Raw genomic sequence first — 18,629 nt, forward strand, 5'->3', positions numbered from 1 at the left:
GAGTAGCCCACACCAATGCCAGGATAAGTTGTTCGATCTTCGTGTAGTTCCTTTCCACAGAATTGAGGGTCTTACTGACATAATAGATAGGTTGTTCTATCTTCGTATTTGTTTTGACCAACACTGCGGTAACTGCGTCTTCTGTCGCTGCTATGTACAATGCCAAAACCTCATCAGGATCAGGCTTCTGCATGATTGGAATTGAAGCCAGGTGTTCTTTGATTTTTTGGAAGGCTTCTTCGCATTCTGCGGTCCATTCAAACTTACTCCCTTTTTTGAGAATATTGAAAAAATGTTTGCATTTGTCCGAGGATCGGGCAATAAATCTGCCCAAGGCTGCTATGGACCCATTGAGCTTTTGCACTTCTTTTAAATTCTTCGGGGATGGCATTTCTACTATGGCCTGAATCTTCGCTGGGTCTACCTCAATGCCCCTTTTTGTTACCAGATATCCGAGGAATTTCCCTGAGGTGACACCGAAAGTGCATTTTTCTGGATTTACTTTCATGTGATGTTTCCTCATTGCTTCGAAGATATCGCTCAGATCCTGGTGGTGATCTTTGCGAAACATACTTTTGACGAGCATGTCATCAACATAGACTTCTAAGGTACTACCAATCCATGGCCTGAAGATAGCATCGACCATTCTTTGGTACGTTGCCCCTGCGTTTCGAAGTCCAAAGGGCATTCTAGTGTAGCAATAAAGGCCATGTAGGGTGTAGAATGCTGTGTGTAGTTGATCTTCTTCTGCCAGGGCTACTTGGTTGTATCCAGAATATCCATCCATGAATGACAGCTCTTCGTATCCTTCTACTGCTTCAACCAACTGATATATGCTTGGCAGGGGATAGCTGTCCTTTGGACATGCCTTGTTGAGGTTAGTAAAATCGATGCATATCCTAACCCCTCTATTTTTCTTAGGAACGACGACCATGTTGGAGATCCATGTAGGGTACTTGACTTCCTTGATGAACCCTGCTTTTAGTAGTTTCCGAAGTTCTTTTTCCACTGCCTTATGATACTCCGGTGCAACTTTTCTTATTTTCTGCCTGAAAGGTAGCATGTCTGGTTTGATGCGCAGCTCGTGTTGGATTATTTTCAGGGAAATCCCTGGCATATCTCCTAGCTTCCAGGCGAATACATCCGCGTATTCTTTAAGTAATTTGGTTAAGGAATCTTCTCTTCTTTCGTCCATTATGGTCCCTACTTTGATCATCTTCGGGTTTTCTTCCGTTCCTATGTTGATTTCTTTTACGGGCTCTACTGGTGTGAACACCGGCTTCGGATCCCCGAGGACTGTGACGTTCTTTGATTGCTATTTGGTATGTTTCTGTCCTTCGTTGGCTGCTGAAGTACCTGTTTCTGTGTTTAGGACATTATCATCTTTTGTCAAACCCCTCCCTGTGGTTTCCTTGAGGAACAGGTCTATGGCCTTTTCTTTCGCGACTTCTTTATTTTTAATTCTTCGGGTTTTTCGTTGCTCTTCTTGTTTGCTGTTGATATCCTGAGTGGTTTGGTACTCTTTTGCAGAGACCCGATCTCCCTTAATTTCCATCACTCCCTCAGGTGTAGGGAATCTGAGATATTGGTAGTAAGTTGCCGCCACTCCTTTGAGTTTATGTAACCACTTTCGTCCAATAATGGCGTTATAGGGGGATGGGGCGTCAACCACGCTGAATCGTGTTTCTACTTTCATGGGTCCGGCGTTAACCTGCAACACGATGTCTCCCAATGGCTTCGTGGGTGCTCCATTGAATCCGTAGATGGTGTAATAAGAGGTCATTAGATGTTCATCATGGAGCTTCATTCGTTTGAATGCGTCGTAGAATAGAACGTTTACTGAGCTTCCCCCGTATATGAGGATCTTTTTGAGGTTACATCCAGCCACTAGTAGTGTTAGGACCAAGGGATCGTTATGATCTTCCATATCTTCTTCGATATCTTCAGCATCGAAGATAATAGGTGCGTCCATCCACTCTTCGTGTTCGTCCACCTCTACACCATCAATCTTATATAATTCGTAGTGGTCCTCGAACTGCTTCCGTAATCTCTTTCCTATCTGCGTTGTAAGGGAAGGCCCCGTGGCTTCGGAACACGAGATGGTGTTGATTGTGCGGTTTCCCTCTGGAAGTTGGACTAGCTTGGTCTGTTTGAATCTATCCTCGGCGATCTCCTTTCGTATGTAATGTTTGAGTTCGCCAGCATCAATCAGTTTTTGGATCATTATTTTGAGGTTTTTGCATTTCTCGGTCTGGTGTCCATTGAAGCAGTGATATTCACAGTAATCTTTAGACTTCTCGGTTCTTGGGGGCTATTTTCCCTTAGACCACGGCCACTCCAAATTTTCCCTTCCTTTGATCTCTCACAAGATCCGAGCATAGCTAGCATTGAGCTTCATGTAAACTTGATCTTCGAATTTTCGATCTTCTTTTCGTCGTTCATCTCTTCGTTCCTTCCTATCTTCGTGAGGCCGTTCCACCGAGCTATTTCTTTTGGTCCCATTGGTTTGTTCTGCGGAATTGGTACGGTGAGACCTCTGCGTGTATGCCCTCGGGTTCTCACGCTGGATTTCTTCAAGACGAGCGTACTTTTCAATAATTATTCGAATATCTCCTTCTGTCTTAGGCACGCGTCCATGAATCTCAACAGATAGTGAACTCATTCGGTCTAATCCCCACTTGTAGCAGTTGATACTTACTACTGGGTCCACACTCCCTATGGATTGGCAGATCTTGTGTCATCTGTTAGTGTATTCCCTCGTGTTTTCCTTGTAGGCAATTTCCAGCGAAAAGAGCTTATCCATTCCGGTGTTAACAGCCTTGTTATACATGTAAGTTCTTAAGAACTTTTCTGCGAGTTGATCGTAGGAGTTGATGGATTCAGGCGGCAAATTATCAAACCAAGACAAAGTCGATCCCTTCAGGCTTGATGGGAAGTATTTACAGAGTACGGCGTCTTTCTGACTCCATCTGGCTAAGACACGATTATAATACCGAATATGTGCAGCGGGATCACTGGATCCGTCATAGCATTCGAAGGTCGGGACAGGGCACTTCAGCGAAATAGGGGTGTTGGCCAGGCGATGAGTTAGGGGCGTGGAGTTAGCCTCTCTCATGACCTATTCTAACCTTCCCCCGCCTTGTCTAGTTTTTAACTGCCTGATCTCAGCCATCATTTCATCACGCAGCTCTTCCATCGCGCGGTGGTGCCCTACGCTCTCCTGCCCGTGATAGTCTGACTCTTCGTCATTATAATCCGAGTCGGATGCGCTACCTCCCCTAGCCGCGTCTGCTACGATGACTCTTCGGTCTCGATTAGGTTCTGGTTCCTTTGAATTTGCTTCATCAAGTTGTTGGCTGGTATTCGTGCTTAGGGAAATCCGGTCTTTTAAATCTTGATTTTCTCTGACCAGCAAAGCTACGGCATCTGCGTAAACCTGCTGGCTCTTCTTCAATTCTTCGAGCTCAGCTATCAGTCGATGCGATTTGTTAGACCCCTGATTGGGAGTCCCAGCTCGTGCTACTACGGCCATGGTGCCGCCTTCTTCTACGATTTGCACTAAAGGTGGTAGAGGATCAGCTTCGATTGTTGGCATTTCCAAATTTGGTCTTTCAGGCTGAGTGCCCATCTGCGGTGTTAGAACCGCCGACACAGTTTGGTTCTGATCGTTTGTTGATGGCATTCTGAAGGTTGGCGGATGCGCGGGTTGATGTGCCCCTGTCACGTCCATGTCAGTCAACCTTCTCCTCACCGTTGACCTTGGCTTCTTTTGGGAATGAGATAAAACAACTCTTCGGGAGCTATTTGGTGCTCCGCAGTACACCATGCTTTTGGTACATCCTTTGGCTTCTGCCCTTGGATTTGTTCGGCGAAGATCCGACGTCGACGGGATGGGCTTCTTGGCTGTGGGCGTGTGTCATCATGTTTTGATGACTTGGTCTGCATGCTCTCCACGTGTCTTCTCACATACACGTGTTTGATGATGAAATATGTACACACAACTTGCATGGTGTACCAATGAAGATTCACTAACCAAAACTTTTAGTCCTTTTGGAGATGTCATTGAATCTTAGATCATCATCGACTGTGAGACTGGAAGATCAAGGGGTTTTGGGTTCGTCACTTTCGCTAACGAACAATCCATGAGAGATGTCATTGAAAGAATGAACGTGGAGAACCTTAACGGCCGTAACATCACTGTAAACGAAGCTCAATCACGAGGAAGTTGTGGCGGTGGAGGCGGTGGTGGAGGTGGATACGGAAGTGGTGATGGCGACGGATGCGGCTACGGTCAAAGTCGTGAAGGTGGTGGTGGATACGAAGGTCGTCGTGAAGGAGGCGGCGGTGGTTATGGAGGTGACAGAGGAAGCCATGGTGGTCGTTCAGAAGGCAGATGGAGGATTCAGGGTTTGGATTTCCTAGTTAAAATAAGACCCTCGGGGGTTTATATATTTTTTTTTAATTTTAGTCGAATTTGGTGCTAGTTATGCTCTGGTTTTTGTTCTTGATAGTGTTTGTTGATATTTGAGTCCTTTTCTATCTTTGGTTGATGGTTGATGGTGTTACTGGTTTAAATACTACTTAAATTCAAGTATCAGGAAGTATCGCTTGTCCAGACCAATGTTCAACTATCAGACAAAAATTACGATAGAGAACTGGACGTAAACTAGGTCTTTCTCCAAGAGGGAACTCCAACGCTAGGAACTGCTTCTACAACAATAGACATAAAGGCATGATTGGTTCCACGAACCTCACTGCACTGACCGTAGTAAACTCCTTGGGTATGATCCAAAAGCTTAGTCTCGTGGCCCTAGTGCGTGATCCTTTTACTAAGAAGGAAGTCAGACATCAGAATGGTCGTGAGTGTCTGCGTATCATAAAGAAGCAATAGAAGAATCCCAATGTTCTGGTTACGGATAAGATCCGGCGTTTCGCCATAGATACATAAACAAGAGGAAAACTACGTCTATAATAAAGGGTGATGGCTTTGAGCCCTCAACTGTGTGCTTTAGCGATGCTTTCGAGTCCCAAATTTCACTCTTTTGTGCTGTTAGACACTATTGATGCACTATTGATAGCTGGTCTCACCTCGTTGATGCCATTCTTCGTTTGGGGCCTGGTGATTCAGAAAAGGTTCAGTCAGGTTTCTTAGGTGCATAAGGTCGGCTGTTTGGTAGTCTTAGTTTTGCTAACTTAGTTGCTCCAGAAGAACGCCTAGACGCAAGTGCTGCTGGCTTAGTTCGTTATGTATTCTTGTTTTATTCAGCGCGAAAGGTTGACCACATCTGAGTTCGAAGAGCTGACGTTAAGGTTAGAAGAGTTAAGTGAAGTCAAGGCTCTTTAGAGACTCGAGTGTATACGAGAGGAGTCACAAGGAAAGGTTGTATAGCCAAGCGGCGCTCTCTTCTTGGCTACCTTGAACCATTGGACCGAGTTGAGCTAATCTCGTATCTTAGGTATGATTCTATCTCTTACCCCTTAATGATAGCCAGGTCCTGCTCATATTAAAGAGAAGGAGAATGCGCAATGAAGCACAGTATAGGAAAGTAAGAATTACCAAAACTTTGAAAAAACCCTGAACGCGAGAAGTCTTGCATTAAAGAAAACTGGAGGTGGGAGAATCTATTTTTTCGGTATGCAGCTCCGCGAGTAAGGAGCACTGCGAGCAGAGCGAGATAAGTAAACGGGTTGTGGTCATGTCAGAATTTGCACCTATTTGTATCTATTTAGTGATCAGTCCGCTAGTTTCTTTGATATCACTAGGTCCCCTCGTTTTGTGTTGCTGAGACATGCGCCTGATTTTCAAGTCACCTTTGTAAACCGAAGTGAGCCTAGGAGCTGAGTGACGTAACGCGCGTCAGTGCTATTAAGTGCCAGTACCTTCTAGGCCCTTTAGGGCTCAGACTCATAGATATCTGCAACAGATGAGAAGAAGGACCGGGGAAAGGTCTACGTTGTCACATCCCTGCCTTCCAAAGGTGCCTAGAGGGAAGGCCAGACACAGCAGAGCGACGACCCGGTAGCGGATTCCCCCCCGGCAGGGGGACAAAAGACGGCCATCTCGAGGCGCATCACGACCTACAGGAAAGACCGGCGAGACCCGGGAAGGCAACCCGATTGGGAGTCAGAGGATCCATAGTACCTGCAGTCTTCCGGACTTGATATTCATCATTTTACGTGTCGTCCAGCGGAGCATAGAAGAAGGTAACTCGGAATCTAGAATAAGGTGACTCGTCCAGACAGATGACTCCTTAAAAAGGAATAGCCAGCGAAGTTCCTTTGACTACTGAACCTGAACCGTGCCTATTTCTTGGAGCGTCGGATCGGGCAACAAAATAGGGCGAAGAGACTCATATGTTCTACATGGGCTCAGCCCGCTAACGAGACGGAATTCCCTTTTACGTATCAACAACTGTCAGAGCGTGGGTCTTGCAAATTCAATTTCCTTTCTAGCACTGGAGTTTGTTGATCGACCCCACTATAATCACCCGTATAATAACGAAAACAAAGAAGAAGTACAAATTTGAGTTTTCCACTCACAACATGGAAGTACTATGAAATACCTCGTAGGCTCATAATAACTTCAGTTGGGGCAATGCCAGCTGCTTTCTCTAATTTTCTTAATATTTAGCATGCATCGTAATACGTGAGATACATTTCCCTAGAGCTTTAGATGGTCGAATATGTTAAAATACTATGAAATGCCGCCGCCCAATGCCCATTGGAGTCTTTTTATAGAGAAAGTTACTCCTTCCGCATCCGAGAAATCCCGCGGCACACACAGAATGATGGGACCAAAAACCAACCCTCTATAATTCCCCAATGGGCTACAAGGGTTGTGCGTGTATCGGGATTTCTGGGCACGTGTAGCATTCCCCAACATGGTATACCAAGCTTTACGAGAATCATAACCAATTAAATATAGGAAGAAAAATACTTGTTTTTCATTTTATTTTTACTGCTCGGTAAAAAAAAGATATTTTTTAAAAGGAAAAAAAGAACACGGATCAGAGATCAAGATTACACAAACTCAAACAATCTACATAAACAAGGGAAAAGCCCCCGAAAAGAGTAAAAACACTAGTGGATGTCTAAAAACAAGTGTTGCCAGAGATAACAGAGAGTTGTCCACTTTCTGAAAAGTGAAAACAGTAGTTGCGTTTAGCCCAATGAAATGAATCATTTTTTAATGTCTCTGGTGACTTCTTGTTCTTTGGAAATCTTGTTGTTGGAAAGACCAAGACGTTTCTTGCCTTTCATATCCCCAACAGAACGGCTGCAGGTAACCAACGCCACAGCTGTTTTTCCCTGTCCAACAGATTTATATTCTTCCAACCACCCAAAATTTCTTGGGCTGTACATATCGGGCAAAGTTGAATCGTCTGTTGGAAATGTTCAAGAAGTATGATGTGAGCCCGCAACCCACAAAATGTCTCGGAAGACTCAGATATCCGAACTCGCTAAATCAAAAAAATGAAGTTCAATTCTAGTGCTGGCTTGTACTGTTTTAAGTAGCTAGCATGATATCCTAAGGCTCTTGATTAAGCTTTGCCCGGGACCAGTTAGGTTCAATCCAGGTGCAGTTTGATCTTTCCGTTGTATTGTGGAAATCTTGCAAAGAATGTTCATTATTCCCAACACAATGGTACCTGCATGTATCAAGAGAATAACATAAAATCCTTTCGCCATATAATCTTGGGAAGTAGATTTTGTTCTCCATGCAACTACGTGGAGCGACTGCCGAGAAACTTGCCTGTTCTCTGTTGCGGGGATCATTATCCAAGTAGGCAGAAACCATGGGGTCGGAAGCTTCAAGCACGGCAAGATAACTGTAGTAGCACTATCTTCAACTTCATATGCGTACAAGGTTTGATCTTCGGGTAGTGTATAGAACAAACAACCCCTTTCCAGTCCCATATCAGCTGCAGAACAACACGCACTGGAAGTTGAGTAACACCTTATCAAATCTACGTTTGTTGTGCATGTGTCCATGTTTGTCCCCAAAAAGAGAACATGATCACCCAAAGACTTCAACAACACCCAAGTCATTGATGAGAAATCCAACTTGAGGAATTGTATCGATGCAACTTTTCTATAACCTCTTGAACTGCAATTAAAATAAACTCTGAAACTTTCATTACCAGATTCCAGCCAATGTTCCATGTAATGATTGTATTTTTCACCTCCTCCTATTATCGGCAAAGCATCGGTTTCTACCTTGAATGTTGCAATATATTGAGTCTCCTTATGAACGGAGACATTATGCCATAGTTTTTTTATTTCGATTTCTCTTAACCAATTTCGAGCACAGAAAGCATATAGCTTACCTTTTAAACAAAGCAGGGACTCAATCCATGCCGACCAACCATCCTGATGGCTAGAACATTTATACAATCCCTTTATTCTCCATTGTTTGTCTCCTGGTCGACAAAAAACTAGAATATGCTCTGTATTACAAACTTCACCTTTAGCATCTACACCTCTAAATAGCAGGAATACCGTGCAATCATCACAATCATCATCCTGATGAGCATTACTAGTACTTGGAAGAGGCGGCGAGGATAACACTAAGTCTCGCAGAAAATAGTTTTTCGATTTGTGTTTTGTAGTGGTAAAAGACTGGCGATCGAGCTTAGGCAACTGAATAGTTTCCGAAGATACAGGATTCCACAAGAAACAATCATCTAAATTAGAGTTAGCCACAGAATACTGATCAGTATTATCTTGAACATTACCAACAACAATTAGCCACCCTTGATGAGAAGGTTTATGATAATATGCTTTTCCACGCATCTCAGGTATAGATTTTATGCAGTTTCTGTTACTGGGTTCGCATGGATTATAAATTTCTCTTCAGAATAGAATAGAACAAGGCAAGAATGCTGATCTGGGGAAAATCTGGTGAAAGTGTGTTTTAGAATGTTGTGAGCCCACTGGACTGGCAGCCCACACAGATATCCAAGAAAAAAACTGTATCTGTCCGATTCAACTCGGCCTATTTTTCTATTACCACAAAATCTTGAACTAAGATCTAACAGGTGAAGTCATTTTCAAATTTCAATACTCAAAGCCCTAAAACCCCACCAAATTTCGGAAACCTCTAATCCTTCCATTCGGAGAAGAGAACCATCATGTCTACATATCTATGGAGGAAATATTCAGAACATGTGTATTCGAAATGGGAGAAGACGCTTTTGTGGGATATGATTGATCCATATAGAAGACCTAAATCGTTTAAACCACTTATTATGATTTATGTTGCTGCATTTTATACTGGAGTTATTGGTTCTGCAATCACTGAACAACTTTACAAGGTAAACAAAATCAGTACTTTGAATTGCCTTCAGGTAATCTTGTTATGAAGTTTGAGAATCATTTTCATATATTTGTTAGAAAACCTGCATTTGTAGTCTCATTTAGATATTTATGATATTTGGAGTTCTGTCACCCTCGAGTTGTTGTGCTATTCACGTTCCCAGCCTTCGAATGTTGGTAATATTATATTCGTTAGTTGAATCAGAAATTTATTTGCATTTGATAATCTATTGAAATTCAACAAAGTGAAACGAAAAAGAAGTTTAGTCAACAATTGAATACATGCTCTAATTTGTTGGGAAGGATTTTGCCAGAGAGTGTAGTTAGGGGGTGGAAATATTGATTAGCTAGGTATTTTGATGAAGTATATACTTCAATTGTTAAATAGCTGTTCTGATGATTTTTTCGTGGTTAGTTAAGTAGATTCAGACGTATTGGTTGTTAATCAGGTTTAAGTTTTTTGCCAGTAAACTGAACGTGTATGTAGTTCAAATTTTATAAAAGTTAATCGGCTATTGAATCTTGCGCGACCTGGAATTTGAAGCTTTCTTATCATTCCAAAAATCAAATTGATGAATTTGTTTACCATGAGAATGTTGAAATTCACGGGGCTTAATATGTTTGATATGGCATATCGTAATTCAAAGTATTTAGTTCGTTCCTCCTGTTAAGGTTTCACATAAGAAATGAAAATGCTGTCTAATTTATATCAAAGTTTGTAAAGATTAAAGCAAAAGCTTGGTTAAACACACATTGTTTTAGGATGGGGTTTGGTTATAATCTGTTATATTTTGAGAAGCTATATACAGCATGAATAGTCTTGTTATAAAGTTTGAGAATCATTCTGAGATGTTTGATTTGGTATGCTAAGAATTCAAAGTCCTTGTGTCATTCCTCCTGTTGATGTTTTGTGTTAGGGTTCAAATCAACTCGGCTTGTTTTACACATGAGAATGTAGTCTTATAAGAGGATTTGAACAAAGCATGGTCAGATGTCTCCAAAGGACTATTGCTTTAGCATGGAATTTGGGTCAATCTGTTATATCATGAGAAGCTATATTAAGTAGTATTTCTGAGAGTTTTGTTTTTGTAAGAAAAGTAGATTTAGAAGTTTGGCTTGCTAATTAGGTTTAAGTTTGATGCCAGTAAACTCTATGTTTTTTCTAATTGTATGTAGTTCATATTTCTAAAAGTAGTTAGTCAGCTATTGAAATTCGCACCACTGAGAATTTAAAACTTTCTAATAGTTTCTGAACTTCCAGAAAATCGGATTGTTTAATTTGTTTACTATGGCAATGTTGAAATTCTTGGGGTCTTAATATGTTCAATTGGTATGAAATAAATTCAAAGTCTTTAGTTCGTTATTCCTGTTTAGGTTTCACGTTTGAAATGGAATGTTGTCTAAATCTTTATCTAAGTTTATAAGGATTAGAGCAAAAGCTTGGTCAGGTGTTAAAGAAATAAATATTGTTTTAGGATGGAGTTTGCTTACAGTCTGGAATATATTGAGAAGCCATATACAGCATGAATAGTCTTGTTATAGTGACACAGGGGCATAAGCATGGCATCTTATAGAGTTTGAGAATCATTTTTAGATGTTTGACATTGAATCTGCATTTGTATTTTCATTAAGAAATTCCAGTCTTCGCATAAGGCATTCTGCACTCCTGACTTATGCTAATCATGTTCTCAGATTTGATTTCTAGTAAAAAAGATAAAGAGGTTCAGTTCATCAGTTGTGGTGACACCTTCTAGTTTGTACCTGAGGAATCTGTTAGGGAACGTAACTAGGAGCTGAAATTTTCAATTGATTGGGTTCTCAAAATTGCTTATAAAACCTTGGTTAAAATTGACAGTTATATTGATTATGCTAGTTCGATCTCATATGTATATATTTTTTTTTCTTTCCTGTTTTCTACTTTAATTGCATTTGATGATAGATTGAAAGAATTCGAGTTTTTGGAAATTCGGGGTTTCGAGGGTCTTTGAGGTGTAATTGAAACTGCCTGAACTTGTTAGAAGTGAATATAGAAAAAAACTACCAAATTGACATCCAATGCGTCTGAATCTGCTTTAGCTATTTAACAATTGAAGTATATACTTTTTAAAATACCTAGCTGATCAATATATCCAGCTCCTAACTACACTCTATGGCGGAATCCTCCCTCACAAATTAGAGCATGTATCCAATTATTGACTAAACTTCTTTTTTCGTTTCACTTTGTTAAATTTCTTTCGATCATCAAATGCAATTAAAGTAGAAAACAGAATTTAAAGTACTTATGTAATTCCTCCTGTTGATGTTTCGTATTAGGGTTCAAATCAACTTGGCTTGTTTAACACATGAGAATGTAGTCTTATAAAGATTGGAAAAAAGCTTGGTCAGGTGTTTCAAAAGGCCCATTTAGGATGGGGTTTGGGTATAATCTGTTATAATTTGAGAAGCTGTATATTGCTTGAATAGTCTTGTTATAAACTTAGGGTATCGTTTTCAGATATTTGTTATGAAACCTGCATTTGAAGTTTCAATCAAGATAGTTCTGATATTTGCAGTTTTGTCACTCTTGGGTTTTGTTATTCACATTCCCAGCTGTTGAGTGTTGGTAATATATACCCTTTTGTTCTTCGTTAGTTGAATCAGAACATTTTTTTGCAGTTGATAATCGATTGAAATTCAACGAAGTGAAAAGAAAAAGAAGTTCAGTCAATAATTGGATGCATACTCTAATTTGTGAGGATTTTTCCAGAGAGTGTAGTTAGGGGTGGAAATATTGATTGGCTAGGTATTTTGATGAAGTATATACTTCAATTATTAAATAGCTGTTCTGATGATTTTGTCGTGGTTAGTAAAGTAGATTCAGATGTATTGGTTGCTAATTAGGTTTAAGTTTTTGCCAGTAAACTCAACTTATAAGTAGTTCAAACTTTAAGAAGTTAATCGGCTATTGGAATTTGCGGGACCTAGATTTTAAACTTCATTATCAGCTTCTGATCTTCCAAAAATCGGATTGATGAGTTTGTCTACTATGAAATGCTGGAATTCTTGATGGTTAAATATGGTTGATATGGTATATCGTGAATTCAAAGTCTTTAGGTCAATCCTCCTGTTAAGGTTTCACGCTGGAAATGAAAATGCTGTCTAAAGTTTTGTCAATGTTTGCAAGGATTAGAGTGAAAGCTTGGTCAGGTGTTATAAACAGTGTTTTAGGCTTATAGTCTGTTATATCTTGAGAAGCTATATACAGCCTGAATAGTCTTGTTATAAAGTTTGAGAATTATTTTTAGATGTTTGATTTAGTATGCTAAGAATTGAAAGTCCTTGTGTATTCCTCCTGTTGATGTTTCGTATTAGAGTTCAAATCAACTTGGCTTGTTTTACACATGAGAATGTAGTCTTATAAGAGGGTTTGAACAAAAGGTTGGTCAGGTGTTTCAAAAGGACCATTGCTTTAGCATGGGATTTGGGTATAAACTGTTATATTTTTGACAAGTTATACATAGCTTAAATAATCTTGTTGTAAAGTTTGAGAATCATTTTCAGATATTTGTTATGGAACCTGCATTTGTAGTTTCATCATTCATGAAGATATTTATAATTTTCGCGTAAGCCAATTCTGCCAATCTCGGATTTTCCCGTTCATATTCTCTCAGCTTTTGACTGTTAGTAATTTATTTACTTTTGTTGTTTGTTAGTTGATCATAACTTTATTTGCATTTGATAATTGAATGCGACTAAGTAAAAAGATGTTTTATAAATAATTGGATACATGCTCTAATTGTGAGGGAAGAATAGTTAGGAGCTGGAAATATGGATTAGATGGGAAGTTTGATTAAATTTGTACTTCAATGCTAAATGTAGTTCTGAGAGTTTTATTGTTGTAAGTGAAGTAGATTTAGAACATTTGTTTGCTAATTAGGTTTAAGTTTGATGCCAATAAACTCAATGTTTTTTCTTATGTGTAGTTCATATTCATAAAAGAAGTTAGTCAGCTATTGAAATTTAGGCAACTTAGAATTTGAAACTTTCTTCTAGTTACTGATTGGTATGATTTAAATTCGAAGTCTTTACGTCGTTCTTCCTCTTTAGGTTTCACGTTAGAAATGGAAATGTTGTCTAAGTTTTGATCTAAGTTTATGAGAATTAGATAAAAGCTTGGTCAGGTGTTAAAGAAAAAACATTGTTTTAGGATGGGGTTTGCTTACAATCTGGAATATTCTGAGAAGCCATATACAGCATGAATAGTCTTGTGATAGTGATGCAGGGGCATAAGCATGGCATAATATAGAGTTTGAGAATCATTTTGAGATGTTTGTCGTTGAATCTGCATTTCTATTTTCATTAAGAAATTCCAGTCTTCGCATAAGCCATACTGCACTCCTGACTTATGCTTATCATGTTCTCAGATTTGATTGTTAGTAACTTCGATAGAGAGGTTCATCAATTGTGGTGACACCTTCTAGTTTGTATGTGAGGAATCTGTTAGGGAACTTAACCAGGAGCTGAAATTTTCAATTGATTGGGTTCTCGAAATTGCGTATAAAACCTTGGTTAAATTGACAGTTATGTTGATTATGCTAGTTCGATCTCAGCTTTTTATGAGTGCTAATAATCTTCTTCTTTTCTGTTTTCTACTTTAATTGCATTTGATAATCGATTGAAATTCAACAAAGTGAAACGAAAAAAGAAGTTTAGTCAATAATTGGATACATGCTCTAATTTGTGAGGGAGGATTCTGCCATAGAGTGTAGTTAGGAGCTGAATATATTGATTAGCTAGGTATTTTGATAAAGTATATACTTCAATTGTTAAATAGCTGTTTTGATGATTTTGTCATAGTTAGTTAAGTAGATTCAAAACAGCTTCAGACAGTTTAAGTTACACCTCAAAAACCCTCGAAACCCCAAATTTTCAAAAACACTAATTCATTTTGGAAAAGAGAATCATCATGTCTACATATCTATGGTGGAAATATTCAGAACATGTGTATTCGAAGTGGGAGAAAACACTCTTATGGGATATGATTGATCCATATAGAAGACCTAAATCATTTAAACCACTTGTTACGATTTATGTTGCTGCATTTTATACTGGTATTATTGGTTCTGCAATCACTGAACAACTTTATAAGGTAAACAAAGCTATTATTATAATTCCTTGTTCAGTACTTTCAATTGCTATAAGGGGTATATTTTGAGTAGCTGTATCTAGCTTAGAGTAATCTTGTCATGAAGTTTGAGAATGATTTTGAGATATTTGATGCAAAACATACATTTGTAGTTTCATTAAGATATTTATGATTTTAGCAGTTCTGCCACTCTTGAGTTGATGTACTTTTCACATTCTCAGCCTTCGAATGTTAGTTATTTATCTACTCTTGTTGTTTGTTACTTGAGTCATAACTTTATTTGCATTTGGTCATTGAATTCGACAAAGTAAAAAGATGTTTTATAAATAATTGGATACATGCTCTAATTGTGACTGAAGAATCTGTGCGGAAGTGTAGTTGGGAGCTGGAGATATGGATTAGATGGGATGTTTGATAAAATTTGTACTTCAATGTTAAGTTAGAACTTTTGGTTGCTAATTAGGTGTAAGTTTGATGCCGGTAAACTTAATGATTTTTCTTATGTGTAGTTCATATTTCTAAAAGAAGTTCAGCTAATGTGCTCAACTTAAAATTTGAACTTTCTTATAGTTTCCGATTTTCCAATAAATTGGATTGATTAGTTGTTTACTATGACAGTGCTGAAATTCTTGGGTCTTTGTATGTTTGATTGGTATGATTTAAATTCGAAGTCTTTACTTCGTTCTTCCTATTTAGGTTTCACGTTAGAAAGGGAAATGCTGTCTAAGTTTTATACCTAAGTTTATAAGAATTAGACCAAAAGCTTGGTCAGGTGGTAAAGTTATGTGATGGGGTTTGCTTATATTCTGTAATATATTGAGAAGCCATATACAGCACAAGTAGTCGTTATAGAGTTTGAGAATCATTTTGAGATATTTGTCATTGAATCTGCATTTATATATTCATTAAGAAATTCCAATCTTCACATAAGCCATTCTGAACTTCTGACTTACTGTAATCATGTCTCCGATTTGATTGTTAGTAAAAAGATAAGAGTGGAGAGATTCATCAATTGTTTTGACACCTAGTTTGTACACGAGGAATCTGTTAGGGAATGTAACTGGGAGCTGAAATTTTCAATTGATTGGGTTCTCGAAATTGCTTATAAGACCTTGGTTACTTGACACTCACGTTGAAATTTGCTAGTTTGACCTCACCTTATGATGCTAGTCTTCTCCTTTCCTGCTTTTTACAATGTGTGGATCGACAAACTGATATTCTTTTCCAGTTAAAGAGGCCTCAGTTAAAGCAATTGACCTTGGAATTTAACCCTTGTATTGTTGAACAGGAGAAATATTGGGAAGAGCATCCAGGAGAAGCAGTTCCTCTCATGCAGCCAAAGTTCTACTATGGTCCTTGGAAGGTACATAGGGAAGACCACATGCCTAAACAATAAAGTGAATTTGAAATATACAGATGCATGCTACCAAAGTCTCACATTAGCATTTCATTTCTAAATGTGCTTGTAAATTCAGAGTTTGAAAGGGTCTGTCAGATCAATTGCCGAGCATTAAAGTTTTATTTCATATTTAAATGTGTATTGTATGTATGTAGGAAATACATGACCTCGACAATCTAGATAAAACCCAGCCTTCCATCTCTGAACCATACTCTTCTTTTAATGTTTGGAATGTCAGTGTAACTATTAGCAAACAGTGTTCTGGTTTCTCTTTCCTTACTGGAAGATGATCCCACAGTTAAATGTCCTATGGGGTATACTTTCAATAATGTTGATATTGAATATGCCGGACCACATACCAAGCTAACATGGGTTCAGTAATCTCTGCTTTTCTTTATTTTGTCTTTGCTTATTTGGCGTATGACCTGTTATGGACTGATCTCATATGCAGTTGTAAGATATGCCGTTTGCCAAGATGTTTAACTGAGCTTAAAGGAGTGTATTCTCGCATTCTCACCCACCACAACTCGATGACAATGGTGTTGCATAGAGATGGGAAACCATAGTCTACGTGACACTCCTTTCTTTCAGGAAAAATGATAATTTCACTTTTTTAGTTTGGCCTATTTTTAGGCAAAAATGAATGAAGCGAAAGTATCACTTTTCCTGAAAATGCCAAATTTAACAAGTGAAAGGATCATTTTTCTGAAACAGAGGTGGTATAGTTTTTGCTTTGCAGAAACCCCGGAGTTTAACTTAGCTGCGCTCATGCCAAAACCCCTGTTCCAAGTCAAATGGTTTTAGTCCACCACTAGTCACACGCTTTAAACACATAATTAAGCTTTCTGTAGCAATCATGTTAACGTGTTCCTCCATCATCAACAGTTGTATCATTGATTTAACAATACCAAGTCAATCATCTTAACTTCCATTACCCTTAATGAAGAAGATTAAGTAAGCTTAGTTTAGTCCTCCATTTTGCCAACTTTCTAGCCCCTTCTTGTTTGTTTGTTGTTAGAGTTGAGTTATTGTTGCCGACCTCACGTGAAAGTGATATAAAACGTTACAGGATATCCATGTCTTGTCTGGTCCTACTTGTGTCATTCCAGGAAAGAAAGAAGTTATACCCTGAGCTGAACCCTATATCAACACATTAAAGTCTCCAGTCTCATAACTCTTCTTCTCTAGATATTTTTCATCTCCAATTTTTTCAACTTTCTCATTTTTGGGAAATCATCAAAACATGACAACCTATGGAACAATACCATCAGGATCAGGAAGCATGGAATTCATATCCAGGGCAAAGGAACAGATTTACTCAGGTCTAGGTACTCGAAGACCATGGAAACAAATGTTTCTCTGGGAAGCTTTTGGTGCACCACATGGTCTCATGGAAGCATACTCTCGGATCAAAACTAACACGGCGTATTTCCGTATGAATTACGCGATTATCGTGTTAGTGATTCTGTTCTTGAGTTTGATTTTCCACCCAATATCTATGATCATATTCATAGCTATTATTGCTGCCTGGGTGTTTCTGTACTTCTTACGTGACGAACCGTTGATGATATTCGGCAACATGATTAATGATCGGATTGTTTTGATTGTGCTTTCTGTTGTTACGATAGTTGGGTTGATGTTTACCGGTGTGATTCCGAATGTTTTCACGTCGGTTGCGATTGGAGCCGTGGTTGTTTTGGCTCATGGTGCATTGAGGAAGACTGATGATTTGTTTGTTGATGATGAAGAAGCTGCTCATGGGCTGCCTCATAAACGTCCTTCTTCTTCTTCTTCTGGTTAGAAAAGTTTGTGATTGTATTCGAAATCACTTGATTGTTTGTCGATCTTCAATGAAATTGTTTCTGTAAGTGTGTAATTTTGTTGGACATGATCATTTTAATGAAAGTGTGAATTGTTTTTTGTCAATCAAAATTGGCCTTTTTCTGTCTGGGTTGTTCCAAACGTCTCATTAGCTAAATCAAATACATTGATTTTCCAGTCGTTTTCAATACGCTCTGGCCAGTAAAGTGCGTCCTTTGCATGGACCAATCTTTCCTCTTTAGTGTAACGTATTTCTCCTTTGTTTCTCCACCCACTGCCATCACCAAGGGTGTATACCTGAACTCTTCCCAACTCTTTGAATCAGCTGTACCGGTACACAACTTGGACAACCTTGTACTCATTAGTGGATTGACAATAACCAAATCCACCAAAAACCTCAGGCCTTGAAATTTCACCAAAATCCATTTCAGGAAGATAAACATATTCTCCTGTCATTGGATTGCATATGTACACAAGAAACTGCCCATCATCTTTTCGAACATGAAGGCAAACTAAACCATTGCAAGAACCAAATATAACAGGATTATTTGGGTCGTTTCTTATCAACTTAACAGGTATATTCCTGGATGACCCTAAACCAAGGTCTATTTTTGAGAGCGTCTTGTAAGAAATTGGTGAATCATCAATACTTACCTCATCGCTATACCCATGAAAGAGCTGAATTTCTTCTTTTCTTTCCGAGACTGCAAAAAGGAAACCCGTCTGTGGTTTTCGCAAGAGACTTCTCCAGAGTTTGCACACTGCTCTGCTCCTCGAACCGAACTCGATAGGGATATGAGAAAGTATGCTTTGTGTTATTCCTGATTAACCCATTGGTGTTTGAAAGAGTCTCGATGGATACTCTTTTATCGGATCTATAATTTTCCATGATTTGGATTAAGTGAGTAATTTTAGGGTTAATGTAAAGATAAGCAGAGTATAGCCTAATGCGCTAGTTTAGGATGCCAT

General features: G+C 38.9%; 3 protein-coding genes across 4 annotated transcripts; all 3 read left to right on the forward strand.

Annotated features, from left to right (window-relative positions):
* The first annotated feature begins 4,142 nt into the window (after positions 1-4,142).
* Positions 4,143-5,344, forward strand: LOC113351387 (glycine-rich RNA-binding protein-like). The gene is made up of 3 exons (XM_026595381.1): positions 4,143-4,407; positions 5,055-5,143; positions 5,267-5,344. The coding sequence occupies exons 1-3, from the start codon at positions 4,143-4,145 to the stop codon at positions 5,342-5,344; spliced, it is 432 nt and encodes a 143-aa protein (XP_026451166.1).
* Positions 5,345-9,043: 3,699 nt separating this feature from the next.
* LOC113348033 (uncharacterized protein At4g29660-like) lies at positions 9,044-16,206 on the forward strand. Of its 2 annotated transcripts, none has more exons than XM_026591720.1 (2): positions 9,044-9,314; positions 15,729-16,206. In XM_026591720.1, exons 1-2 carry the CDS (start codon positions 9,132-9,134, stop codon positions 15,834-15,836), a joined length of 291 nt encoding a protein of 96 aa, XP_026447505.1. In that variant the 5' UTR covers positions 9,044-9,131; the 3' UTR covers positions 15,837-16,206. The 2 variants fall into 2 exon arrangements, with proteins under 2 accessions (XP_026447505.1, XP_026447506.1); XM_026591721.1 differs by lacking the exon at positions 9,044-9,314 and adding an exon at positions 14,246-14,443.
* Positions 16,207-16,951: 745 nt separating this feature from the next.
* LOC113353532 (PRA1 family protein F2-like) lies at positions 16,952-17,837 on the forward strand. Its single transcript, XM_026597103.1, has one exon. It carries the CDS (start codon positions 17,083-17,085, stop codon positions 17,638-17,640), a length of 558 nt encoding a protein of 185 aa, XP_026452888.1. The 5' UTR covers positions 16,952-17,082; the 3' UTR covers positions 17,641-17,837.
* Positions 17,838-18,629: the final 792 nt, after the last annotated feature.

Source organism: Papaver somniferum, chromosome 2 (assembly GCF_003573695.1).
Source record: "Papaver somniferum cultivar HN1 chromosome 2, ASM357369v1, whole genome shotgun sequence".
Taxonomy (NCBI): Eukaryota; Viridiplantae; Streptophyta; class Magnoliopsida; order Ranunculales; family Papaveraceae; genus Papaver; species Papaver somniferum.